Source organism: Oryctolagus cuniculus, chromosome 6, assembly GCF_051225735.1.
Source record: "Oryctolagus cuniculus isolate XC-2025 breed Fujian yellow rabbit chromosome 6, ASM5122573v1, whole genome shotgun sequence".
Lineage (NCBI taxonomy): Eukaryota > Metazoa > Chordata > Mammalia > Lagomorpha > Leporidae > Oryctolagus > Oryctolagus cuniculus.
Window position 1 is genome coordinate 27,914,338 of NC_142872.1, and position 27,752 is coordinate 27,942,089.

A 27,752-nucleotide genomic window follows, 5' to 3' on the forward strand; every position below is an offset into this window, starting at 1 on the left:
GCCAGGAGCTTCCTTTGGGTCTTCCTACACGGGTGCAGGGGCCCAAGGATTTCGGTCATCTTCTACTGCTTTCCCAGGCCATAGCAGAGAGCTGGATTGGAAGTGGAGCAGCCAGAGCTTGAACCAGCACCCATATGGGATAGTGGCACTCTAGGCGGTGGCTTTACCTACTATGCCACAGCACCAGCCCCTGTTTTTTTTTGTTTGTTTGTTTGTTTCTGTTTTTGTTTTGTTTTGTTTTGTTTTGTTTTGACAGGCAGAGTGGACAGTGAGAGAGAGAGACAGAGAGAAAGGTCTTCCTTTTGCCGTTGGTTCACCCTCCAATGGCCGCCGCGGCCGGCGCGCTGCGGCCGGCGCACCGCGCTGATCCGATGGCAGGAGCCAGGAGCCAGGTGCTTTTCCTGGTCTCCCATGGGGTGCAGGGCCCAAGCACCTGGGCCATCCCCCACTGCACTCCCGGGCCACAGCAGAGGGCTGGCCTGGAAGAGGGGCAACCGGGACAAGAATCCGGCGCCCCGACCGGGACTAGAACCCGGTGTGCTGGCGCCGCAAGGCGGAGGATTAGCCTAGTGAGCCGCGGCGCCGGCCAGCCCCTAGTTTTTTAATAAATAAAACAAACTATACAAAATTGATACCATACTGGTTTGTTTGGGGCAAATGATAAAATTTGTGACAATGTCGTCACTCCTCAGCTTATAGCATGACCATTTTGCTGTGTTACAGTGTAGTCACTTGCAGTATATTACATTGATTGCTTACTAGTCCATTTATTTAGGTTATTTTGATTGCGTTTAGTCTTTGTTACGTCTAATACTCTGATAAGCATGCTTGTACCTTCCTGTCCAGTTTCTCAAGCCAAAAATCCAGAGTTGATCTTTGGCTTTTCTTCTCCCATCATGTCCTGAAGCCATACCACAGCCTCCCTTACCATTCCTGCTTCTTTATTTCCACGGTCACCTCCCTACTTCAGGCCACTGTTTGTTGCTGTAACTTCTGGAGCAGCAGCTTCCTGATTATTTCTTTGCGTTCCTTGTCAGCTGCTTTTCAGCACAGGAGCCAGTGAGATCCCTTGGAATAAGCTCCTGTCATTACTTTGTTTTGGTACCAGCCTTGCCTCTTGTGCTCTGTAACAACTGGGCATCCTTGTGATTAAACCCTAAATCCAGGTGCTTAGGCATGACCCAGAAGGTACCCCACCGAAGTTTGCAACGCCCTTTGTCTCTTATCTCCTTGCTGACCCAACTGGTCCTGCCACGCTTGACCCCTTTTTCCTCTGCCAGTCTCACAGGGAAGCTTTTCTGGAGCCCTAGTCTTCTCTATCCCATCCTCCACGGTCATTTTCCCCTCCTGTTGCCTTCTCTATGTGCTTCATAGCTCTTCTCACTGTTGAAATTACTGAAGTTTAATTTTATTTGCCTTTCTCCCACCTCCTCCCCAGACTCCAGTAGGATGTAACTTCCATGAGAACATGAACCTGAAATAGTGCCTAGAACACATTAGGTGCTCGGCAGCTCTATTAGGTGAATGAACCTGCTGACTCCCAAAGTCATAAACATACGCGTTCCCAGGTAGGCAGTGTTTGGGTTCCTGTGCCGCCATCTCCAGGAGTCCTCATGCAGTGACTTGAGGGCTGTGAGGAGCTCGGCTCCATTTTGTGTCTGAAGCTCAGGGAGCTTTCTTCCACTCGGAGGTGTTTGTGATACCTCTGCAGAAGAGCATCATATGCCATCATGTGGTATGACGTGCTCATGAGGGGCTGGGTTCTGAAACCTTCTGGGACGTGGAGATGAGGAGAAAAATGGAGAGACTCTTTTTCAAGGTTAAGGGACGTTGATTTGAGCAACATAATCTTGCTCACTTGCTTGCTAGAAGGTAGCTTTCAAAAACTTAGAGCAAATGGTCTGTAGTTGGGTAGAAACAAATCATAACAAGGTTCTTAGAGTAAGTATCTGTAGAGTTCCTAGTACATCCTGGTCACCGTTCAGGACACTAGGAATACAGTCAGTAAGTAAGACACAAATCCTGCCCACACGAAGATGATCTTCTACCAGAATTTATCAGAATAAACAGACTTAATCACACTCAGCTGATGAGTGAAAAAAGTTACTCATTTTATCAGGATTTGATAGAAGCTGAGCAACAGCTGTGACTGCAGCAGCCTTTTTATCCAGGGCCAGAAGAGATTGGGAGCAGAGGTGTTGGCTCTTGCTAACTTCGTTTTTGGGAATCAGATGCATGGTTTTAATGGAAATCCGCCTACCTCCCCAGCCATGGGAAATGAGATTAAAAAGTTACACTTTACTTTGGGGTGTATATAGTTGTTTCCAGTCTATCAGTGGTTCCTGAGTGCCAGCAGGGATCTCACCACTAAGTGGAACCTTTTATGGTGCCTTCTGAGTGTGTCACATGAAGGTAATATAGGACTGCTTTTAAGGATACAAACTGCTACAGTACTGACTACTGAGGTTTTTATCAGTTCGAGCAAATCCCTCCAGTCTGCCTGCGTGTACACAGCATCAGTCACTTTGTGATTCTGGCTGCTTATTGGATTCTTAATTAAATAAGTTTTGTTGTTTTACTTGAAAGGGAATAGCAGAATATTTGCCATGAAGTCTTTCTTATCCGTTCTATTTTTGAGGGTCTGGCTAGGATCGCTGAGTATGTCACACCACAGCTGTCAGTAGAATCCAGTAACTTGGTGCAGGGTGTTGCAGCCCCTTTGCTTACATGAAGGGTAGCAGAAATGTCTGTTACCAGGATCTGTGTCTGACCCTGGAGCTCCTTTTCCCCACTTAGTTCAGTTTGGGAGCCCAGCTTGTACAGCAGTGTGGCTATGCTTCAAGGTAACAATCACACCTTCCGTGCTGGACGCTCTCTTCCATAGCAAGTTAATGATTTCTTTATGCTGCTCTTCAATTTAAAGTGTATTGAGGTGAAAACTTCATTTGCTGTCAGAAATATTTACCTTTTTGTCAATAATGCAACACCCATGTGTCCTTTTTAATTGCTTCATTCCTTGCCCACCTCCTTTGGCTATGTGCAGCTTTATAGCCAAATAACAATCCGTTTTCCCTTTAATTTTACCCTCTTCTGAGTCCTTTCCCAGTTTTACCATTTGAGAGTGAAATAGAGAAAATGCCGTCCCCGAGATCCTGCCTATAAAAGCCATGTATCATTTAGCATTCCTTTACCCTATGCCCAGTATTGTCCTAAAATACACCTCTGGTTATGTCTTTACTACAGTAAGACTGTATCTCATTCACTGTCTTGTGAATCAAAAATCAAAAAGTGGATGTAACTAGTTTGCTTGTGAGCAGTACTGTCTCCATCTGCTACCTCCTCCCACCCTCCACCATTGGATCTCATAGGGTGTGGCTTTATTGGTTTGGAATGTGTGTTTTAACTACATGTAGGATGATCTGCGTTATACATTTTATTCTGTGCTGTGCTGATAATGTGTGGGAAATGGCCTTGAAGAAGGCTTTAGAAAGTGCCTTTGTGTAAAGTACCGACCTTAAACCACTACCCCTGAAATTCTGGGTGATTTCTCAGTGCTTCTGGTTGAGACCATACGCTGAGATTCTGGCAAGTGGCAAATTAAATAGAGCTTTAGATTCCCAGGACTGTGGGATGTTTGCGTGAAGTCAGATTTCCTTGAGGTTATTCTGATCTTGGATTCCAAAAGAAGCCTGAGCATTTAGCTTGGTTTCCTGACAGTTCTAGGATTTGTCATTTCGGTTGCATGGGGGCTGTATGAGACAAGTGTCTTCCATGTACCATTTTTAATATCTCACCCCCAAGCACGCTGTTTGTTTTGTTTTGCTTTCTGACCTTAATCACTTGGTCACATTTTGGCAGATCAGGCAAAGGCAGCTGGATGAACTCTGTTCTGCAGGGGCACCAGGATTCTTTGACCCTCTTGCAGCATTGGTGGGAATGGTCGAGTAAGCACTTGACCACCTCGACTCACTGGAGCTGATGGACTAATGTGAAACACCCTTTCTAGCTTTATTGAGAAATTATTCAGGCTTTTAGGTAGAATAGAAAAGGGTGACTTTTATTTATTTTTAAAATTTTTAAACATTTTTAATTAGTTTAATTTCCTTGAGAGAGAGAGAGAGAGAGAGAGAATGCAAATGTATGAATGTTCCCATCTGCTGATTAATTCCCCAAATGCCTGCAGTGGCTGGGCTGGGCTGGGCTGAAGCTGGGAGCTGACAGTTCAGTCTGGCTCTCTGGATGGCAGGGACTCAGTGACTCCATTACCACCACCTCCTGGGATGCACAGTAGCAACAACTGATGGAACTGGCAGTGGAGGTGGTATGTGAACCCTGGCACTCTGATGCGGAATGTGGGCATTCCAGCTGGTGTCTTAACCTGAATGCCACATGCCCATCCTAAGATGAGGAACTCTTGAAGTGGTATGTATAATACATGGATGTGGAAATGATTACAAGATAATTTGAGTGGTGGTCTACCAGTGGAAGCCTTAAAAAAAAAAAAAAGGCCAAATAGCCAAGCTTTTAACAGTTCGTCATCTTTCAGAGAAGTCACTATTTTTAATCTTTTGTTTATCCATGACTAGCAATGCTTATATCTTCTTGCTAGAATTAGACTGACATGGATTATTTTGAACAAAAACTTGGTAAACTAAGGTAGATGTGGTAACAGAACCAAGAAAAGAATAGCAGACAATTGTGAACTATAATTAACTGTGCTTGAGTTTGAATTTCATAGTGAAATTACTGGTAATAGGGAGGAAAGGAGGGAGGCAAAAAACAGTTTTTGTTTTTTAAGATTTACTTATGTTTTTGAAAGGTAGAGTTACAGAGAGAGAGGGAGAGACACACAGATCTTCCATCCTGTAGTTCACTCCCCAAATGGTCACAAGAGCTGAGTCTGGGCCAGGCTGAAGCCAGGATTCCGGAATGCCATCCAGGTCTCCCACGTGGGTGGCAGAGGCCCATGTACTTAGCCCATCTTCGGCTGCCTTCCCAGGCACATTAATAAAGAGCTGGATTGGAAGTGGAGCAGCTGGGACTCACACCTGTGCTAATATGGAATGCCACCATCATAAGCAGCAGCTTAACCCACACCACCACAGTGCTGGCCCCAGTTGTGTTCTTATCTTGAGGATGAAGGATGTATTGCCATTTTTTCATGGGAAATAATATGTATCCTAAAACTAAAGTGTAAAAATCATCTTTGCATTAAAATTACTTATTTGAAAGGCAGAAATAAAGAGAGGCAAATGTCTGCAACATCCAGGCTTGGCCTCTGCTGAAGCTAGGAGCCAGGCATTCGGTCTAGACCCCACTTGGGTGAGTGATTACCCTCTGTCTCCCAGGGTGAGCATTTCCAGGAAGCTAGAATGGAGAGCAGATGAGGTACTCAAACCCCGGAACTCCGCTCTGGTATGTGAATATCCTCAGCAGTGTTTTAATGGTGTGCTAAATGCCCACCTTGAGGGATTCTGAAACAAATACGACTGCAGCTGGGACTTCTCATTTTGTGTTTGAAAAAGTGGAGTTTCCGACTTCCCTGCCATTTTTGATATCTGGGGTTTCAGACCATTTTAAAGAAGAAAACTCAAGTGATATCTTGGCCAAGCCCATAAAGAAAGAGATGTAGATTTGAGGTTTACCTCTGGCCTGCTCCTGGGTGGTGGTGTGGCTCCTCGGGGGTCTCACAGCTCTGCTCCCCCAGACACGGGTGGAGAGCACTGTAGGAATACGTCCTTAATTTACCACCAAGAGCACAAGATGTAGGGTGAGAGGCCGTTTTACAACTCAGCTGTATTTGAAACCACATTTAGTTATGTGTTTGATTTCAGCAAATCGTCAGCCCACGTGTCATAGAAGAAAGCAGTCATAATGAGATATTTTCCCAACACAAAACGCTAATTGATAACATTTTACTTAAGTGGAGATAAGCTGTTAGGGAGTAAAGGTAGAGCATTCCTAATGACTGAATCTTCTCTCTGCTGTCACGTGCAGATGTTGTCTTACTGGTCTGATGCAGTCTTTCCTCCACAGCTCAGATTGTTGCTGGGCCATTCCTGAAACCACAGAACCTGAGGCTGATGTGTTTTATGAGTGATTTGCAAGTTTTTGAAATCCCGTCTCCCCACTGGATCCCGATGATACAGAATAGGCAGAAGTGGTGCAGACAGGACTCTGTGATCTCACAGCCCGCGGGGCCGTGTCTTCCTCACTCACCTGCACGAGCAGGATGCAGAGACGTTTAAGTTGTTCAGACGTGGCAACTTGGGTAGCAGAGATCCACTGATTTACTCTGAGAACAAACCAGAGGTCCTACTCTACAAAGTCCTGGTGAGGTTAGGGGCTCCCCCTGCTTTGAATTCAGACGTAGGACTCTTCTGCTCAGTACGCACTGCTCAGCCTCCACAGAGCAGGCACCCAGGAAGGCCCTCCTTGGCCCCTGCTGCCTGCAGTCAGGCCTGGTGCTGGCGTGTGAGGGTAGCTACTCAGCCGTGGGCGAGTTGTTGCATTTGCACGTTTGTCATTGTTGGAAGTGAGTGCCCTGTCCCTGCAGGATGAATTGAAGCTCATTCATCCGGAGACGACTGTCCGTGACAGGCGCTGCTTCCTCCTCCCCAGCCCTCTGAAACGGCCAGTGTACTCCGTGGAGCGTTAGAGCCTCGGCAGGGCTGTGGCAAGGTTTTGTGTTTTTACGTAAAGAACGAGCCTTTTGGCCAGGGTTTGTAGCAGAAAGAGAAGAGATGGTTTGAAGAAGTCGGCCATTTTAGCCTTAGCCCTCAGATCTCAGGTTCAGTATTTGTTTGGATTTTCAAGGCAGCACTCCAGCAGCTGGTGAGCCTGAGTCCTCACCGCCTGTGGCCACCAGAACACTGGCGTGGGTGGGGCTGCTGGGCCCAGCCTGCCTACAACCCCTCCCCTCCCTGGGATCTGGATCCCTAGCTGCAGAGCCAGTGACCAGCGTCACATTTCCTATTTGCTTTTCAACGTGTGCCTTCTTAAGGCAGAGAAGTGATAGAAGTTGTGGATTACTTTCCATAAACACATCTAATTTAAGCTTTCTCCTTCACTGTAGCATCAGAAATGTACATTTGGATGGAGTACTGTTTGTTTTTAAGTTTTACGTTTTACAGAAATTTAGCCTAGGTCCTGTTTTGCAGTGGCTTTTAAATAGGCAGACTAGAAATCCAGTCACCTTGGTAAACTGCCATCCTGGGAGAGCTGCCTCTGCTCAGGCCCCGCTGACAGCACAGGTGGAACTGGGAGCTCCCAGCAGAGTAAATGTTACCTGGGTATGTGATTTTGAAGGCCTCATAAACATTAGAGATCCGGCTTTCCAGTCTCCTTACGTTTTTACGTTTCAGTTGCATATTTCTAGTTTCTTTTCCCCTTGTGATCAGACATTGTGAGATTCTGGTAGGCAGCAGTCTTACTGAAGGCTGATAGCCCTTGGTTGCAGCACTGCCGACAACAGCCTTAATAGCATGCCATTTCTCCTGTGTGCTTGTGTGCTTAAGTTGGGTGGAGGAGTAAAGATCAAAGGTGACTGCCTTTGCCCTTATTTGCTCTGGCATTTAAATTCCGCACAGTGCCTCTGATACTGCACCTTTATCAGTCATAGCTCAGTCTGCTTCTGAGGTGAAACTGCCTCAGCATTGTGTTCTGTTGGGCCCTGGTATTGCCGATGGAATTGACAAGCCTGTTGATTTAGAAACACAGATGAGTTGATCATTGCCTTAGCCATCACTCCAGGGCACCACCCTACACCCTGCCAGGACATCAGCAAAGGAAGTGTGTGTGACACCACCTGGAAAGGGGGTTTCTGACTCTGAGCTGTGTCACCGAGGTAGCTGGGTGGGAAGGTAAAGATTTCAGTTCCGATTAAGCGGGTGTCAGCCAGGAGAGCCCAGCTGAAGGGCAGTTTTGCTCCTCCCCACGGCCCGTGATCGCTGCTGTCATTTCCGTTCCTGATGTGGATGCTCTTGGATCTATCTTGATGTTGTCTTACACTGTGTTTGATTTGAAGAATAGGCTTTGCTCCAGGAAAACTCATCGTGTCTTAAACTGAGCTCCTAATCACCTGCCAAATGAGAATAGCAACTTGGAGTCCGAGTTCCTTCCTTGTAAACAGCTGCAGAATGAGTTTTTCTTTGAGGATACTGCTAACAGTTCCAGATGCCCGTGGTTCCTCAGCTCTCCTCCATTCTTGTGCCTTCCTTGCAGCAGGCTGGAGCTCATGCAGAGCCTGTGAGTGCAGGCCCTGAGGTCCTTGCAGGTTCTGCCATCAACTCGCAGTGCCTTACGTGTTACAAGTCTGTGTGGTTTACTCAGCACAGAGCCTTAACATGTGTTCTGGGAAGCAGATCATCAGTCTTTGGGAAGGGGACATGCCACTGGCACTCTAGTCAGCTGTTCTGGAGAGGTCGGGGACATGCTTGTTTTCTGTAGCAGTCAGAAGAGAACAAGGTTCACAGATCTTTTTGTGGTGTTTTCCCGTAATAGGTTGCTAACTTGGCCTGTTCCATCTCAAACAACGAGGAAGGCGTGAAGCTTGTTCGAATGTCTGCCAGCCAGTTAGAAGCCCTCTGTCCACAGGTGAGTACAACTGGGACTTTGTGGTGCCGCTATATTGGGTGTTGGTTAGTGTGAAGATGATGTGAATGTTTTGTTATTTTTAAACCAGACTTTAGATGGGAACTTGGACAGATAACTGAAACACAGCACAAGTACTTTAGAAAGGTTTGTGTCACTTCTTGTTGGCATCACCTGTTAATGCTTACTTGCCTTTAAAAGAAGCAGTTTCCTCCCTTGCTGGCTAGTGACCACACTGCCCAGTTTGTACCCCTTGAGGAGGGTGCTCTGTAGCATGAGGTGTCCTGGAACCCTGAAAGCGACCGTGCTTCCAGGAGGTGCAGTGGCTGCCCAGCTCCACTCTGTCTTAATAACCTGTGCTGGGGGCGGGGCAGGTTCCAGAGCTAGCTCCTTTCCTCTGTGTAGGTTAGCCCTATGATGTACAGACTAAAAACTTAATTCAGCCAGCCACTAAAGTAAAAGCTTGAGAATTCTTCTCTGCTAATAGGACGTTGGAAGCCTGGTGATGAGGCTGGGTTAAGCACCTGGCACTCCAGAAAGCCTCTGAAGCACGTATAACAACGAATGCTTTTTTAAGTACTCAATGTGTTGCCTGCCTCCTTTAAGGGGAGTCCTGTGTTTGTGAGGTCTGATACTCCTTGCCACTCAGGCAGATTTCTAAGTGACGGAAGTGGTGTTTGTGTGCAAGAGGCTGGTGCACTCTGAGCACTTGGGTAACCTCTCTTCACCCAGCCTGCCAGATGGCAGTGGCTGCCACTAAAGTGGAGTGAGCAGAGGTCGTAGGAGTGAAGTCCTATGTTGTGCCTGCAGCCAGCCTCAAAATAAAGTGTTCATGAATTTGACGCTTTTGGGTGGATAATCCCTGAACACTCAAGGTGGGTGACCTGATTCAGTCAGGCCTGTCTCAGTGTTTATTAATCTGGAAAACTGGTCCTCAGGTTAGTCACGGTGTTCATTCTGATCCCCAACCGTGTGGGTTAGTTTGCCATCGTCTACTGTCTGTTGCTCACCTTTAATCCAGCCACAGCAAACTGCCAGGGACTGATGGCTGCGCACCCAGCAAACACAGTGGGCTTATGCCTATGGTTAGAAAATTGAGGGGTGACCCAGCTGTGTGTAATAAACATGCAGTGGATTTCTGGAGGTTGGGTGCTTTCTGCTCCACTTTGCCATTTTACCCTCTCAGCGCTTTGTTTTTCATGTCTTTGGTTCTCCGTTTGGTGTTAAAATGCTTGAAAAGCGACAATGCTTCCACATATCTGCTGAAACAGATGGTAACACACACTGATCACACCTACCAAGAGTATTTATATAAATGATCTTCAAAGCCCAGGGAAAGCAGCGTCTACCAGAGACTCTGGTAGACTCTAATGAAAATGTGGGTGTGCACAAGCATGGGTGGCTGGTTCCTGTCACACAGGTTTGAGCCATCACAAAGCCGCCTTTCTTCCCCTCTTCGCAGGTTTCTCTTACTCAGATCTTGGAAGGAATGAGCTTTAGACAGCCAGTGCCCGGCCCACAGTGGGCCTGGGCATCTGCGGGGGGTGAGCAGTGTCTCCCCAGGTGTCACTGCTCTCCAGATTCCCTCTGGGTTTCTCCGCCGCTTGCCCACACTGCTGTGCACACCGGGCTGGGCAGGCCCCGACATGGCAGGTAGCATAAGGCGTCTGCAGTTGAGGTGATGGAAAACTGGTCAGCCTGTGTCGTTGGTTTTCAGTGAGGCACTGTGGTCTCTCTGGACCCATTATTGTCAGAACCTTGCATTAATTTTAAACAGGCCGGTGCCACGGCTCACTAGGCTAATCCTCCGCCTTGCGGCACCGGCACACTGGGTTCTAGTCCCGGTCAGGGCGCCGGATTCTGTCCCGGTTGCCCCTCTTCCAGGCCAGCTCTCTGCTGTGGCCAGGGAGTGCAGTGGAGGATGGCCCAAGTGCTTGGGCCCTGCACTCCATGGGAGACCAGGAGAAGCACCTGGCTCCTGCCATCGGATCAGCGCAGTGCGCCGGCTGCAGCGGCCATTGTGGGGTGAACCAACGGAAAAGGAAGACCTTTCTCTCTCTCTCTCTCTCTCTCTCTCTCTCTGTCCAGTCTGCCTGTCAAAAAAAAAAAAAAAAAAAAAATTAAACAGTTGGCAGCTTAGATTTTTCTATCACGTCTCAATTTGTGAGGGATGAGTCAAACATGCTTGTGAACCTCTCCGCGAAGGTATCTGGTAGCTGCCCCTCTGAGCTGAGGGCTTCAGTGAGGGGCTTTTTTTTACTCTTGGACCCGATGTGGGCAGTGATGATCCCGGGCAGCAGGGCTCCCGGCCTGTTGCCCCTTCCAGAGTTCAGACTGATGAACTGATGGACAGCTTAGTGAGCCACTCGGGCGGGTCAAGTACTTGACGAGGATTTTAAGTGGTGCTTTGTATGCGGCAGCATGAAGACACACATTTATTATGTTGAAGTGTGTGTTTACTGTAAGCCTGGGATAGAGGTTCCAGATTTCTAGGGTGTGTTTGTGTCTCAGGTTCATGCTCCTGCAGTCCAGCAGCCCTGTGGTCCCACCACGGTGTGGAGTTGGCTCCTGTACCTCCTTGTTCTTGTCGGGTAGGAAGAAATGACAGATGGAACCATGGGAGGAGTTTTCACTCCCCCAGGCCGGGTCTGTGCATGAAGATCCTTAGACCCCTGTGGTCATCTTGTAAGACTCACACGTTGCGTGTTGTGTTCTTGTGAAGTCTGGTATATGTGTCATAAAAGTTGTCTCAAAAAAGGGACGTCTGTCTAATTGGTGTTAGCTAGTCTCTGGATGTTTGGAGGACGGACCAGTGAAGCCTGGGAGCTGGTGAGCTCCGTCTGGGCCTGGAGTTCACTCTGTGGAAAGGTTTCTAACAGCGGACTCAGTTGCTTTAACAGGAATATTTGGATTTTCTGATACTTCTTGAGGAGCCTTAGTAATTGGTCCTTTTTTCATTTCTACTCCTTATTATGTTTTTCCTTTTGCTTCCATGGAGTTTGCTCTTTTTCTGACTTTAAAATGGGAGCTTTTAACTCAGTGACTTTTGAGGTTTTCCCCTTCTCTAATTTATTGTTGAAACATTGTCATACTATACCTCTCTTTCAAAATGCTGCTTTAGCTGCATATCACAGAGCTTGATTACGTTGTGTTTAATAGTGTGGTTAGGATGGTCCAGAAAGACCGAGAATATGACAGCTGAGCAGACCTGGAGACCTGAAGGCAGAGGCAGTGCATACCTTGGGTGCCTGAGGTGGGAGGCTTCCTGCAGAGGGAGTGACAGTGCAGAGGCGTTGAGGAAGGAGGGGCGAATGTCTAGCGCAAGTTGTAGTGGGGGTGCTTTGAGATCCCTGGTGAGTTCTTGGGTTTTGTTCTGAGTGACACAGGAAGCCATGGTAGAGTTTGAGTACAAGAGTGCCGTGATCTAACTGGGGTTGGAACAAGAGCTTGCAGATTTCTCTGAACTAGAGAAGCAGCAGAGACTCTTGAAGAAACTGTGGTTTATGGAGTGACAACCCCAGATGTCTGTTTCCTGATTCCTCAAACCTGTGACTCTTATCTCCAAGCCAGGGGTCTTTGCAGAGATGAGTAACCCTCTATCTTTAGGTGGGCACCCTAGGTTTCCAGGTGTTTTCCCCAGTGCAAGCACAATTTCCTTATGGGAGGGAGGCAGGAGTGCCAGGGGCGCAGGAGGAGATGTGATGTGGAAAGAGATTGGAGTGTTGTGGCTACAAGCCAAGGAGTCAGACAGCCTGTGCAATTTGGGAAAGGCAAGGACTGTATTCTCCAGAATCCAGAAAGAACACAGCTCTGACGATACATTGGTTTTTAGCCTTATAAAACTGTAAGGTAAAGTATCTATGGTGTTCTGAGTCCCAGGGTGTGTGGCCATTTGTTACAACAGCCATAAGAAATTAAGAAGATGTTACCACGCTAACAAGGTCAGAGAACAGTCAGAAGTGGTAAGTCCTAGTTAGAGTCTGGATAAGTTGTGAAAGAATTTCTTGAAGCGTTAGATGGGAAGTGGGAGAGAGGGAAAGGAATCAGGGAAAATCTCAGGAGTTTGAGCCTAAGCAGCAGGAAGGGTGGAGCTGCTGTTTGTGTCCCTGGTGGATAGATCAGCAGCTCGGTTTTGGACCTCATAATTTTGAGGTGCCTGTCACACATACAAGATGCAGTGTGAGGGTCAGGGAAGAGGTCTGGTTGAGCTGTGCAGACAGGAGATGGAGTAATACATAGGAATACGTGGTACTTCACCCATGAGCTTGGATGACGTCACCAGAGGCTTGCGTGAACGGAGAGAAACTCTGAGGACTGAGGGATGTGAGCAGTGGCCAGCAAAGGAGACTAACCAGAAGACATGAGCAGCTGGTTGTTTGTAGGAAGCCAAGTGAAGAAAAGTATTTGTAGGAAAAGTGACAGTTGATTTCAAATGGTTATAGAACGTGAGTTGAGAATTGGTCCCTAGGTTAGTCACCATACAGAGATCCCTTGGCCAGGTGAGGTTTATATAGAATATGGGTAGGTGGATAAATGTGGAGATAGGAATCTAAAGGTGTTCTCGTCCAATCACATTTGTTATTCATCTTCTCATTTGAATAGGGAACAGAAGTATAAACCAAGAGTGTGGGTGCTGGCAGAGCTATGACAGGTTTGAGGGGAAGGTAGGAAATGGGTAGTTACTTAGAATCTGTCCTAGGAGTCTGACTAGGCCATGGAAATGTAGTTCTCCAGTTTCAAGACTCCATTTGAAGTTGAATATGTAAGAATTTTGAGCGAGACCTATTCAACATGGTTTGGAGAAGAAAATCATGGATTTTATTTGGATATGTTCAATTAGAAATATCTGAGCCATCCAGGTAGAGCTTTTTGGTGTGTAGTTGGGATGTGGGTTGGAGGTTACAGTGGCTGGTCTCAGGGAGAGGTGGCAGTGGTTGGCAGGTGGGTAACATTTAAATTCATGAGACTAGATGAACTTGCTGGGGTGGGGGAGGCATGTAGAAAAGGAGTGAAAGCGGTGAGGGCCTCAGCCTCGGGGAACTCTACCAGTGGTGGAAGAATGCAAGACCGCGGAGGAAGCAAAAGAAGCAGAAGTGGTCTACAAAAGCCACCATCGATTCCTAACAAAAACTCTGCAAGCCAGGAATACAGGAGAGCTCCCTTAGCTGACGGAGGGTGGCACCGTTCACACCGTGTTTGGTAGCGGAAGGCTGGTCCTTTGCCATCGATGTCCGCCCTGGCCACGAGCACGCAGCGACGTGCTGCGGTTCCACAGAAGCAGCATTTTCAGCGCTGTGTCTAGCCCAGTCGCAGTGAGAGCCTGCGGCCTGAGCGTGCGCTGGTTTACATCTCTGATTGTAACGTTTCCCCAGTGTTCTTGAGTCAGTGTCATTTCTCAGACACGGGATTCTGCTGTGTGACAGATTCTGTTTCCAGACTCTCCTGTCCTAATACTTTTGCTTTATCTTGCGTTTAGCCATCTCTTCATACTCATACTCTCTGTCCCCAAGATGTTCTTAGCTGTTTTCATCACCCAATGTCCTTGCTAATTTGTGCATAAATGTGCTGGTCTCTATACCCCTTAACATGTAGGGTGTTTCCATTGATTGAGGTTTGGTTAATCCACCTCAGAGAAGTCAAACTACTTGTTTCTTCAGTCATATTGATTTCTTAATAGATTGAATCCCACATATTTCATAATAGTTGCCTTTCTAAAGATCTGACAGCCCTTTCATTTTCTACCCCCACCTCCCCAAGGTATAGAAAGGTTGTTGGTTGATGGTACATCTGTGTTGTCTGTAGCTGGATGGGTGACTGCTCATTCTAAAGTACTTTCAGCTGACAGACCAGTTTCCTGCATAAGCAAAGGTCACCTGCATTGAAAGGTGATTTGCTCAACTCCTAACACCTTTTTTTGCTGTTTCCATTTCACATCTCATTTTATTGGCTTAAAAGCCCATTCCATTGCTGTTTAACTCATGGTGGCAGTAGGGTGCACTGGTCAGTACCATCTTGATTTTTAAGGCAAATGACTCCAGAGTTTTACAACAAAGTGTTGTGTACATAATTATTTAACTGGTTTGTATATTTCTAATCCTAATTTACTAAGAGTCATCAGAAATAAGTATTTAATTTTACCAAATGTCTTTTGTTAACAGTCCTGTGACAAAAAGGAGAGTTAACTTTAGACATAGTGCTTTACACTCATTATGCTGTATGAGACAAGTTACGGAATAAAGAAAACAGATTCTCTTTGAAATGCAAAATGCTCTTTGTGTTTGAAACATAATCAGTGCCCTACCCATGTTGATTTGGCTGTCTTAGGAAACATTTTCTCTAGCCAGATATTCTTTGCACTCTGAAAATGCTGATGACACATTCATGAAGTCCTGAGTTAATGAAGAGCGCCATACCTCTGTCAGCTCTGCTGCCACAGAACGAATGGCAAGAAGCAGCAGAGAAGCCTGGCAGGCGGCAGGCGGGCAGCTGCAGACTGGACGTCTCCGTCTCCAGATTACCGCCCAAGTCCAAACTCTTTGGAAAGCAGAGGGCTGTTATGGATTAGAAAACTTGAGCCATCTCCATTTGTTAATCTGTAACTGACATGTTGATGGTCTACCAGTTGTTAGCATTTAGAGGGATGAGTAGTGGCCCCAGCCTGGTGGGTCTGACTCTTACTCAAGTGGCCACCATCAGTGGCTTCTCAGGGCTGAGTTAATAACATTTCTTCAGCAAGAGGAGAGTTAGACACGCGATCCGAAGGTGAAAATGTCCCACACTCTGCTGTCGGCTTGCCAGGTGTTACATAAACGCATTTATTCCTTGTAACCCATAAATGCTCTTTATAAAAGGGAGCTCCAAAATGTTAGTGGAAAATGGCATTAAATGATGGTTATTTTGGTGTAAAAAAATTTGCCCTCCACGTGCAGTTTTTTCATAATACACATTTAACCTTCTTCCCCTGCTCTCCCACTGCAAGTCTTCCTAGTCATTCCCTCAGCTGATCTGCATGCCACTCAGCGTTTCCCTCATTCAGGAATGAAAGGATCTGAGGGGACATTTCTCCAGAGAATATACACACATGGTCAGTAAGCTCCTGAAAGGAGGTCCAGTCCGTTAGCCATCAGGGAAATGCAGCCGAGACAGTACCCGCCTCGCCCCCAGCAAAGCAGGGAAGTAGCCTTGGGGCCCTCACACATGCTGGGAGGATGTCAGATGGTGGTGCAGTCGCTGTGCGAAGAAGTAAGGCAGCAGTTCCTCAACAGTTTTAGCCTAAAGTTCAGCCACAGGACCCAGCAATTTCATTCCATTCCCAGAGAAATGAGAACACAGAACTTAAATGTGAAGGCTTACCTATCCGAGGACAGGAGACGGTGCAGATGTCCATCAGCCAATGAGTGGATAAGTGAAAGGTGGCATTTTTATGCAGTAGAATATTGTTTGTCAGTGAAAAGAGAGGAAGTACTGATACATGCTACAGTAAGAATGGACTTTTAGATTAGTTAAGTAAAACCAGCTAGTTAGGAAAGTCCACATATTTTTAAATTCTGTTCCTAAGAAATGGGGAAATCCTCGGGGCTGGCGTTGTGGTGCAGTGGGTTAAGCAGCAGCCTGCAACACTGGCATCCCACATGGGCACTGGTTCCTATCCCACTGCTTCATTTCCAGTCCAGCTCCCTGCTAATGCGTCTGGAAAAGCAGCAGAAGACGGGCCAGGTGCTTGGGTCCCCGCCACCCTTGAGGGGGACCTAGAAGAATCTCCTGACCCCTAGCATTAGCCTGGCCCAGCCTGAGCCATGTGCCGTCAACTGGGGTGTGAACCAGCAGGTGGAAGGTCTCTTTCTTTGTCTCTCCCTCTGTCTGTAACTCTTTAAAATAAATAAGTAAATGAATCTTTAAAAAAAAAGAAGACAAAATGGGGAAATCCATAAAGACAGAAAATAAACTGGTGACTGATAACCAGAGCATAGGGGAAAGGAAAGTTGAGGGAAATGGAGGATGACCGCTAGTGGCTTTTTGGAGAGAGAAAAATGCTCTAAAATGTAGAGTGGTGAATGCCACACACTGTAGACACTGAACAGAGCCTAACCTGCACACTTGTAGGCTACGGGAGTTACGGTAGAACTTAACATTTCTGTTAAAACTTAACCACATACTTTCCAAGTAGCTTTTTTTTTTTTTTATTTTTTTTTTTTTATTTGAGAGGTAGCGGTACAGAGGGAGAAACAGAACGAAAGGTCTTCTATCCGCTGGTTCAATCCCCAAATGGCCACAATGGTCAGAGCTGGGCTGTTTTGAAGGAAAAGAGAAAGATCTTCCATTTACTAGTTCAATCCCCAAATGGCCGGCGATGGCCAGGGCTGGGCCAGGCCAAAGTCGGGAGCCAGGAGCGTCTTCCAGGTCTCCCATATGGTGCAGGGGCCCAAGGACTTGGGACATTCTCCGATGCTTTTTCAGGATCATTAGCAGGGGACTGGATTGGAAGTGGAGCAGCTGAGACTGGAACCAGTGCCCATATGGGATCTCAGTGCTGCAACAGGCAGAGGCTTAACCTGCTGTGCCACAGCGCCGGCCCCTGGAGAAGTATTTAAAAGAAGCAGATATTGTCTCTCCCTCTGTCACTGTCCCTTTGTGTTTCAACTAAATAAAGCAGACCATAGCTTTGGGCTGCCCCTAGCCCATATCAAAGACTGGGGCCTGAGATCGAGTCCCACTCACACCTCTGATCCAGCTCCCTGCTAATGTGCCTGGGAGGCAACAGATGATGACTCCAGTGCGTGGGTTCCTGCCACCCACATGGGAGACATGGAGGGAGTTGTTGCTACCTGGCTTTGACATGACCCAGTCCTGGCTTTTGTGGGCATATGGAGAGTGAATTACAAGGCGGAAGATCAATCTCTGTCTCTTTCACTCTGCCTCTCAAAGAAAGAAGGAAAACAAATAAGAAACAGGATAGTCAGTTTAATGTAGCATATACTTCTTTTTTTTTTTTTGAGTTCTTTTTTCATTCTTGATGTTTGTAATTTCTTTTTTTTTTCTTTTTTTAACTTTTATTTAATGAATATAAATTTCCAAAGTACGACTTATGGGTTACAATGGCTTCCCCCCCATACCGTCCCTCCCACCCACAACCCTCCCCTCTCCCCTTCCATTCACATCAAGATTCATTGTCGATTATCTTAATATACAGAAGATCAGCTTAGTATACATTAAGTAAGGATTTCAACAGTTTGCTCCCACACAGAAACATAAAGTGAAAAATAATAGATGATTTTTTTAAATGCTGATGAAATCAGATCAGACCTATTGTCGTGTTTAATCCCAGTGAGAGTCAAGTTGGGAATTGATAATTTCTGGTTTGGTTTTTTTTTTTTTTTTTACAGAACAGTTTAGTATGCATTAAGTAAAGATTTCAACAGTTTGCACCCCCATAGAAACACAAAGTGAAATATATTGTTTGAGTACTCGTTATAGCATTAAATCTCAATGCACAGCACATTAAGGACAGAGATCCTACATGAGGAGTAAGTGCACAGTGACTCCTGTTGTTGACTTTACCAATTGACACTCCTGTCTATGGCATCAGTAATCTCCCTATGCTCCAGTCATGAGTTTCCAAGGCTATGGAAGCCCTCTGAGTTCTCCGACTCTTACCTTGTTTAGACAAGGTCATAGTCAAAGTGGAGGTTCTTGTAGCATATACTTCTGATTGTATAGTTTGGAGTATATTGACATATGTCTGTGTACAAGGAGAAAAAAAGTCTGGAATTTAATGTCAGCGATGTAAAGAGCTGCCATCCCAGAGTGGAGAAATGTTTATTTTATAATTATCTGTAGGTTCCACCTAAAATACTGCTTTCACAGAAAACTTACCACTTAAGTCTTCTCTACTTCATCTTTGTAGTAGTCATGTTGGGATGCGTGGTATCATGTCTCGGTGAAATTCACGGGAAACAAAGCCGTTGCCACTGTGCTGACCAAACTGTCCCATCGTTTTCTTTGCATGGCACTGAGAAGGAAGCAACAAGGAGCTTTCCTGTCTTTTGCAGGTTATCAATGCTGCACTGGCATTGGCAGCAAAACCACAGAGTAAGCTGGCCCAAGAGAACATGGATCTTTTTAAGGAACAGTGGGAGAAGCAAGTGCGTGTTCTCACAGATGCTGTCGACGACATTACTTCCATTGATGACTTCTTGGCTGTCTCAGGTAATGAGCTGGTTCCCCAGAGAAGCATGTAAGGCTGTGCGTAATTGCTTTCATGTAAGTTACACTCATGGACAATCACATGCCCCCACGTCTGGGCAGGTAAATTATTCCAGCAATAATATTGTGCTGATTTTCATTTTAATTAAAAAAAAAAAAAGGGAGTTAGTATTGACTGCTGAGCAGTGGGGGGTGAGGTTGGAGCTGTTCCCCATGGCGGGGCTGGTCTAATCCTACAGGCACGCAGGAGAAGACTGGCTGGTGAGGGGTTTCTTTGCTTGTGCAGGGTAGAGCCTTACCTCTGAGTTGTGGCACACCGGAGCCGTCCACCCTCTTGCTGCCACTGTGCTTGGAGACAGCATGGCCCTGGAGCCAGGTCCCGGCTGTGGTTATTTCTTGGGAGACTTGGAGAAGAAAGGATTCTCGGCGCCATCCCCTCTCATTTCTTTTTCAGTCATTTTTTTCCTTCCTGGGCAGCCTCTCTGTCTCAGAGATGATCATAGTTTAACTGCCTACTTTCCTGAAGACTCTGTCTCCATGACACACAGATAGAAAACAGAGAGGAAATATTTAAGTGCCATTTAATTATGAACTTGCAAAAATAAATCTGGGTAATTCACCTCACAAAAACAGTTGATTTCATTATATAAACATAAACTGGTAATGACATAGTAAATTGCATTCATATAGAAAGTGTCTGTCAAGTGCAATTCCGTGTTCATCGCACAGAGATAGATTTCAGCCCTGTCTCCTTAGGGTTGAGTAACATTACATGCATCCTGCATTTAACAAGCCTCTGTTGCCCTCGGCCGCACGGCTTGCTCTCTGGAAGTGCCAGGCTTCCTGAGACCAGTGCCTGTGGCAGAGTCGATGGCTGGGTTCTTGTGGGGCTGAAACTCCCTGTCACCCCAGGAGACCACAGGCTAGAATGTGGGAGATGTGAGTGGCAACGGGGCTTGAAACGAAAGCAGGCTTAAGTACATGCACAGCACCGTCCTCCAGCAGTGACCTATATAAGGGTGACAGTGTGTTCCGCATACCGATGGCTCCCTGTCTCTGCATGCTCTCCTTGGGATTGGTGGCTCTGGCTGGCTTTGAGAAAGTGGGGAGTAGGCAGGAGGTGAACTGCCAAGGGGGAGGCGGGTGAGCCATGTTGCTGCAGGACTGCCAGATTGCAGGTGCTGGGACTTTAAAACAAAAACTAATTTGCAAGCACATCTTTGCAGGTGCCAAAAATGCAGCAATGGCTTTTTTGGGAAATCTTGGCCTTCTGTTGTTTTTCCCAATGAAGGACTGAATTATTCTTCTTCATAGGTTTAGAGAAAAACATTCCACCTTCACGGCACACTTTTAAGCAAACAAGGAATTCTGACAGCCGATGCAAAGCCCCCCTGTGGACAGATCCTCCATTCCTGAAGCCGCTGCCTTGTGATGAGGCTGGTGTAGCGCACACGGGATCTCGAGGGACTTTCACTTCCTCTTCACAGTAAAATAAATGAAATAGAATCAAATGTCCCTCATGCAGGGGCTTCAAATCAGAGAACAAGGGGGATTCTGCAGCAGTGTTTAGTGGGATCCAGGCAGAAACCTTAGGGTACATGACATAAATCACAAGAATGGCACAGAGAAATCCAAATCTTTTTAACAGATACACCTTTGTTCCATTTTTATGCAAATGTATGAGTGTAGTGAGGACTGACTTAAGGAGTTGAGACAGTTTCTGTTTATTGGGTGGAAACATTGAGCAGTTCTGTCAGGACGATAATGTGAGCTTCGTGTTCTGCCTGCCATGTTTTTTGAGTGTACTGTCATAGACTTGCTTAGTACTGTCAGATACTTTGGTGTTTAGTAGGGCAAGGCTATTGTTCACCATCCCTTTGGTGTTTTTTTTTTTTTTTTTTTTTTTTTTTAAGACTTTATTTATTTGAGAGGTCGAGACAGAGAGAGAGAGAGAGGTCTTCTTCCATCTGCTGGTTCATTCCCCAAATGGCCACAATGCTGGAGCTGAGCCACACAGGAGCCAGGAGCTTCTTCTGGGTCTCCCATACAGGAACAGGGGCCCAAGCACTTGGGCCATTTCGTTCTGCTTTCTTAGGCTATAAGCAGGGGGCTGGATCGGAAGAAGAGAAGCTGGACATGAACCGGTACCTATCTAGGATGCCAGTGCATGTCCCTTCAATTTTTATGATGTGCTGTTTAGGAGCTGGGGTGGAGGGGAGACGTGCAGATGCCTGTGCAGCGTTGTATTGGGGTGACGGGTCAGGCTGCCATGTTCAGACTCTGACGCTTCACGTGTCTTACCATGTCACCTGCAGCACAGGCAGCGTTCAGACAGGAAGCCACGTGTTGGCCTCACCCTGACCTGCCTCCTGGGCACACTGGTGTGTCGGTGGTCCTACTGAAGACAGGCTTGTTGCCAAGTAGGAGGTCCCTGGCATAGGGCCAGGCTCGAGGTAGGTGGACTTCATAGGGTCAGGCTAAATGATAAGTAAGACCCCTGGGCTCTTGAGACCCTTTGGCAGTGTGTGTGGTCTTACGGAATATTTCCACTACAAATTTTCTGCCATCGGATTTCTATTAGATGTTACAAGGCCTAGGTGTTGGCTGTAGCCCTGCCTGCTCACTGAGAGTCCATCCATGGGCCAGTTTTGCCTGGAGGAGGGCTGGGGTCCCTCTGCTTCTCTCTGTCGCCTATCTTGTCTCATGGAATCCAGAAGCTCCCTCATATTTGGGATAAATCATGTCCTGATACATGTTGCAGCAAGTGATGGTCTTCTTGGGTACAGCCTGGGGAAGCCACCAAGACCCCCCACGCCGGTGTTCTGCAGGAGGCTACAGAACAGGGGACACTTGGGTCACTCCGTGGCAGGTTGAGACAGTGGGATTTGTCTTTCCAGACAAGACCGGAAGGAGAGGGCAAGCAGGCTGCTCCCAGGGAAGGAGGCGTGGCGGCTCCTCTGCAGGGGCGGGAGCACCGCCTTGCGGATGGCGTGGGGTGGGGCCCTGGTGCAGACTGAGCGTGTGCTCACTGACGGTTCCCTTAGGGAGAGTGCCTTGAGATTTAGCAAAGGGATAGACTGTAGATTTCATTTGAATTGTACTCGATAAATTCTGTTTGTGGGAATGTGATTTACTTTCTCACTCTCTTCCATATTGAAGTCTTGGCTCTTTTTTTTTTATAAATGAGTGGTTCTAATTGGGTTAATTGTATTTTTTATGAAATACTTTTAGAAACAAATATATTGCATTAAATACTTTAGGACAACATACAAAAGTGCTGATTGGGGCTTTCTTTCGTTAAGTCATGAAGTATCAGTGAGCCCAGAAAACTTGGTCTGATGTTGGTACAAAAGGATTACTGTACCTGTTTTTTGTTTTTGTGTCTAACAGCAAAACCTTAAATCTATACTAGTTTGTCTTTGGAGGAAGTGATACAGGTATTGGTGAAGGCAGAAGCTTTGATTCGTGACTCTCATGTAAATCACACTGAACTTTGAGTGGTGGTGATGTGAAAATACAGTGTGTGTGTGTGTGTGTGTGTGTGTATGCGCGCACGTGTGTGTGTGTGTGTGCATGTGCGTGCCTGTGCCTGCATAGAGAGTGGAGCGTGAAGCACTGAGTAGCGCCTGGCCTCGGTGAGTGCACTGTATGGAGCGTGCAGGGGCTGCACTAACAGAGATGCCCAGGGCAGAGGATGTGAGCAGGCCGAGGTCATGCACCATGCACCGAAGTTCTTACAGTGTGCAGAGTGCCAGCTGGCACGGTTCCTGGAGGGCAATTAGGTACCACATATCTACTTTACACACGTATGCATTTTAACTCATTGCTAGAAATTTTCCCCAGGGATAGGTTTCAGATGTCTGCCAAATGCCTTTATAAAAATGTTTTCTTCACCAGGAAAGACCAGCTGCATGAGATTCGGTGGGGTTCTGTGCGGCTGTCACCATGCAGGGGCAGATTTGGCAGGCAGAGGTAGAAGGGTTTTTACGTGAAAGGGACAGTAGTGCTGATGATGTGACCCCTTTGTGTTTCTTTTCATGCATGTGTGTCCCTCTGTGTCATATAGATACAACTGCATATTCACATAGACAGGTGGAGAGTGTGTGGATTTTTAAGCAGGTCTACAAAGAGACAGTTGGATGTGTGGCTCAAAGGGCACCTACTGGGAATTCAAAGGGATGTAGGGTTTTTGTTAGTGTGGGTGCCTCCTAACCTGCCACATTTGTACATGACTGGTGGACTCTCCCTCCCCCTCTGGGGTTCAAGTGTAGAGAGCAGGTGGGGTGCTCTTCTGGGTGTGTGTCTTTCATAGACAGCTGTTCAGTAAGGGGAGAGAATATTACTTTAGTCAGCTTCCTAAAATAGAAGACTTCTTTGTTGCTAAAGGATGCCATACCCTTCCCTTGTTTGGGGTCATTTGAAAAAACAAACAAACAAACATGAATTTAAGAAAGTTGAAATTGATTTTTTTAACATCAGGTATTTAGATGAAGGTGAACAAATCCTTGCTGGAGGTTTGGCTTACTTTAATGAACAAAAAAGAATGCCACCGCACTCCCAATCACTGTCCCCAGTGTTAGCAGTCCTGGAACAGTAAGAGAAATCAGTAAGAGAAAATACTGGTGCGGAGCTTTGCTGGCTGCATCTTTTCTTTCCTTTGGACCACAAAATACAACGTAGGGATCAGGCTGTGTTAGATTCAGTGAAAGCAGAAGCTTTTAACTGAAGGCCTTGTGTGAGAGCGGGCTAGCGGCTCCGTACCACTTTGTTTAGTTTAAATTTGTATTTGGAAAGATTGTATATGTTTGTGGGGGCCAGCATTGTGGCACAACAAGTTAATCCACTGCCTGCAGTGCCAGCATCCCATATGGGTGCTGGTTCAACTCCCAGCTGCTCTACTTCTGATCTGGCAAAATAGCAGAAGATGCCCAAGTCTTTGGGCTCCAGCCACCCAAGTGGGAGACCTGGATGGAGCTCCAGTCTCGTGGCTTCCGCCTGGCCCTGCCCCAGATGTTGCAGCCAGCTAGTGAAAGATCGATCTCTCTCTCTCTGTCTCTCCTCTCCTCTGTAACTTTGCTTTAAATAAATAAACATTTTAAAATAATAACAAAAAAAGAGATACTTGTGGTCTAAATCCACTTCTCTTTGTTGAAATACCCCCCTAGAATTCATAAGAAGTTTGATGTTTACCCTTTCAATAGTGAAATGATGCAAATCTCATAAATTTTCAATTAAGAGAAGCCAAAATGTGGTCTTATATACTGGGGTCATCCATTTCCCTTCTGTAACAGGAATTCTTCCTTTTTTTTCCCCAATGATTTATTTATTTATTTATTTGAAAGGCAGAGTTTCAGAGAGGCAGTGAGAAAGAGGTCCACTGGAGCTGAGCCGATCCAAAGCCTGGAACCCAGAGCTTCTTCCAGATCTCCTACATGGGTACAGGAGCCCAAGGACTTGGACTGTCGTCTTCTGCTTTCTCAGGCATATTAGCAAGGGGCTGGATCAGAAGTGGAGCAGCTGGGACTCAAACCGGCACCCATATGGGATGCCGGCACTGCAGGCAGGCTTTACTGGCTATGCCACAGCGCCGGCCTTCGATTCTGCCTGTTTTTGACTTTCCCTGGAAAGATGTTCATTCTCGTTGTGGCTTCCATCTGATCCCACCGTACTCGGGGCCCCAGAACACAGTCCCCTGAGGATCTCTGCAGGGCTTCCTGGCGCCCTGTGACGGGGCTGCTCCAGCCAGGCCAGCTTCCGTGCTCTCCGCCTCCACGCGCCCTAGATGAAAGGAATCACATTTGAGACCAGTTCTTGTTTTGGTGCTGTAGGAGGCCAGGTTTACTGTGGGGTTGTCAAGTGTAACTTGACCGTGTCAGCAGGTGCTGCCAGGAAGGGACAGTGCTTCCTGGAAGTGGGTTAAATTGTACCCTGGATAGTGGTGTGTTCAAAGCAGTAGGCAGCCGGGGCTGGCAGAAAGAACGAGAGAGAAGGAAAAAAGCCCAGATGAGTGTCCTCAGCGTGACTGCGTTGGCTGTAACTGTTTTGGCCCTTTGGGAGGAGCTGGGTCTTCGGCCTGCTCGGCTGGCCACTCTGCTGGTCTGGGAGTGAACATGGAGTTCTGTGTCTCAGAGCTCTGTCCAAGCAGGAGGCCTGCACACCCGTCACATGGCTCTGCTGGTGGTCCCTGCGGCCCGCCCATGCGCCTGTGCCTCAGCCGTCTGACAGGCTGCATAGGCCCCTGAGTCACCTGGCCACTCTTGGACATTTGGTTGCTTTCACTTTGGTGTTAAAATTGGCTTGCTCTGTGCTTCCTGAAAACCCAGTCAGGTGTTGGGCATCGGGGCAGAAAGTTCGGTGGGCGTCCGAATGCAGCCTGCCGACTGGTGGGAGCCATTACCACCCTAACGGGGTCCGAGGGTTTCTGCCTCGAGGGAGCCGGCAGCGGAGCCCCATGTGCCTCAAGAGGGCTCCCCCGTGGCCCTGCAGAACTGGCTCCAGGTGCTCTGGGCTCCTCCTCCTGCCCCGGGTCTGCTGGCTTCTGGGAGGATGGGCAGGCGCTGCGCGGGAGCAGCCTTGCGGGGCTTCCTGACGGGAAGCGACCAGGGGACTGGGTTCTGCGACGAGGATGTTCTGCCGCGTGTGCAGCACAGCTGCCGGTCACCCGTGGCCGCTCTCCTTTCTTGGTAAAACCTGGACCCACGATTGTTATTCTCGGGGCGATCAGTTTCAGATGCTGTGGAACTGTTAATTCTGCCTCTGTGGTGACACGGTAGATGTGGCCAGCAGCAGCCGCATGCTTCGTAAGTGACAGGGACAGCCACTGCTGTCGCCATCATTGAGCCTCTCCTTGTCCCACAGAAAACCACATTTTGGAAGACGTGAACAAATGCGTCATCGCTCTGCAGGAGAAAGATGTCGACGGGCTGGACCGCACGGCGGGTGCCATCCGCGGCCGGGCAGCCCGCGTCATCCACGTGGTCACCTCAGAGATGGACAACTATGAACCTGGGGTCTACACAGAGAAGGTTCTGGAAGCCACCAAGCTGCTTTCCAACACAGGTGCGGGACTCCCTAGAAAGTGCTCACAGACCAGGGTGGGTTCAGCTGTCCTGTTAACCCAGACCCCGTCGTTAGGACCCAGGGTTCACAGCTCAGCCACGGCCTGGAGTCTGGGTCCTACGTCCAACTTGGCAGTCAGAGCCTGTGGACTCCAGGCCACAGGTCAGGTGCCTCTCGGGAGTGGTCGGGATTCATCGCGATCACTGAGGGAGACTTGGGAGAGAGCCGGCTCCCGATCTGCAGCCAGGCCTCACTGCAGAGCTCAGGTCTTCCCCGCCGCACCCTGCACTGCAGACGCTGGGCAGCGACGGAGGTGGCCGTGAAGCGCTGTGGTGAATGCCCTCCCCCAGGGGAAGCAGAGGCCCTTCAGCACAAGCCTCGCGGCCTCTGAGGGCCGGCAAGGCCGCGGGGGCTCAGCCAGCGCCATCTGCCATGCTCTCGCCTACAGTCATGCCACGCTTTACCGAGCAAGTTGAAGCTGCCGTGGAGGCCCTCAGCTCGGACCCTGCCCAGCCCATGGACGAGAACGAGTTTATCGATGCCTCGCGCCTGGTGTACGACGGCATCCGGGACATCAGGAAGGCGGTGCTGATGATAAGGGTGAGTAACTGTGTGTAACTGCACCTTGGGCTGTCACAGCTTCTCCCTTATCATCCGCGCAGCTCGAGAGTGTGTCACTCTGGAGATCGGCAGTATATTAGGTCCATGAATCGAAAGGCTGCCGGAGTGCGATGTGTTTCACCACGCTGGCTGAAACAACTGTGGCTACAAGTTTAGAGCCCAAACTTGGGCTGAGTAGGGGAGCCAGCATGAGCCGGCCTTGACGATTTAATTTAGAGTCAACATCCCCACAATACAGAGGAGCAGAGAGAAGAAAGGTTCTTGAGTTAATTTCAGAGGAGCTGTTTCCTTTAGAGGCCACAGGCAGCAGGCCAGGAGCCCTGTGTTCAGGTAAGGGGAGGCTGGTGGCCCTAGCTGGATGGAGCTGTCGCCAGTTCTGGGCCTGCAGCACCTTGTCACCACCTGAGAGAACGTCCAGGGCCAGGACGGAGGGGTTCCGGGGGCTGAGCCCAGTCTCCCAGCTGGCTCTCAACAGCCGCGTCCTGGTGTGCTGCCCGAGTGCAAGCATACTGCTCAGGAATCTGAGGGTGGGGGCCATGAGTACTGTCCTGAGGGCCACCTGGTGTCCCCCTGGGAGTGCAGCCAATCCCTGACCCAGCTGTGGAGCTGGCGCTTGGCTGCTTGGCAGTGCTGGGATCTTGCCGGCCTGAGGGCGTTCGTTTGTCCCTTCCCGGTGGCCCATGGCAGACAGCAGTTCTGTCCTGCGCAGCCTCACCAGAATGTCACTGGCAAAAGGCCATCTCCATGGCAGTTGACACCACGATCCCCTCGAGTGCAGGGTAGAAATTCCTGGGCCAGACTCCGCTCTGTAGGGGAGGGGCCGCTCCTGCAAGCTCCAGGCCCTCGTGGCCATTTTGGGGGTGGGAGCAGCAGGCTAGTGGGGCTTGTGCTTGCTGTATTCCTGCTGCCGTGCTAAAAAGGGCCCGTGTTCAGCAGAGGCCTGGTGTGTGTGTAGATGAGAAGACCAGTGGCTCTCACTTGTGGGTGAAAGAGCCACAGAGACCACATACCCCGGGGGAGGGCCCAGAGCTGTTTCTCCAAACCTCTTCCCGAGCCGGCACACAGAGAAAGAGGCAGCAAGAATGCTCCTGACCACGAGGACTGGGCTGAAGCCAGCCCTGCTCGGGCGCCGGCAGGCAGTGTCGGCTCCCTTCCAGCAGGTTCCCTCGTGACGCTTGGCTCTGCTAAGTGGCAATAATGGTGGTTTTGATGGTTTGACTCGGGTAAAATGTCAGCCGTGTGTTCGCCCAGGGCCTGGTACGTGATCACTGTTTCTC

At 48.2% G+C, this 27,752-nt stretch overlaps 1 protein-coding gene across 6 annotated transcripts in view; it reads left to right on the forward strand.

The window, feature by feature from the left end:
* The window catches only part of CTNNA1 (catenin alpha 1), a 169,104-nt gene that overhangs the window by 134,875 nt on the left and 6,477 nt on the right, over positions 1-27,752 (forward strand). For all 6 annotated transcript variants that reach the window (XM_070075026.1, XM_070075025.1, XM_051843320.3 and 3 more), the window contains 4 exon segments: positions 8,503-8,595; positions 18,642-18,798; positions 25,654-25,854; positions 26,303-26,454. In XM_070075026.1, the coding sequence (XP_069931127.1) occupies positions 8,503-8,595; positions 18,642-18,798; positions 25,654-25,854; positions 26,303-26,454 (603 nt within the window).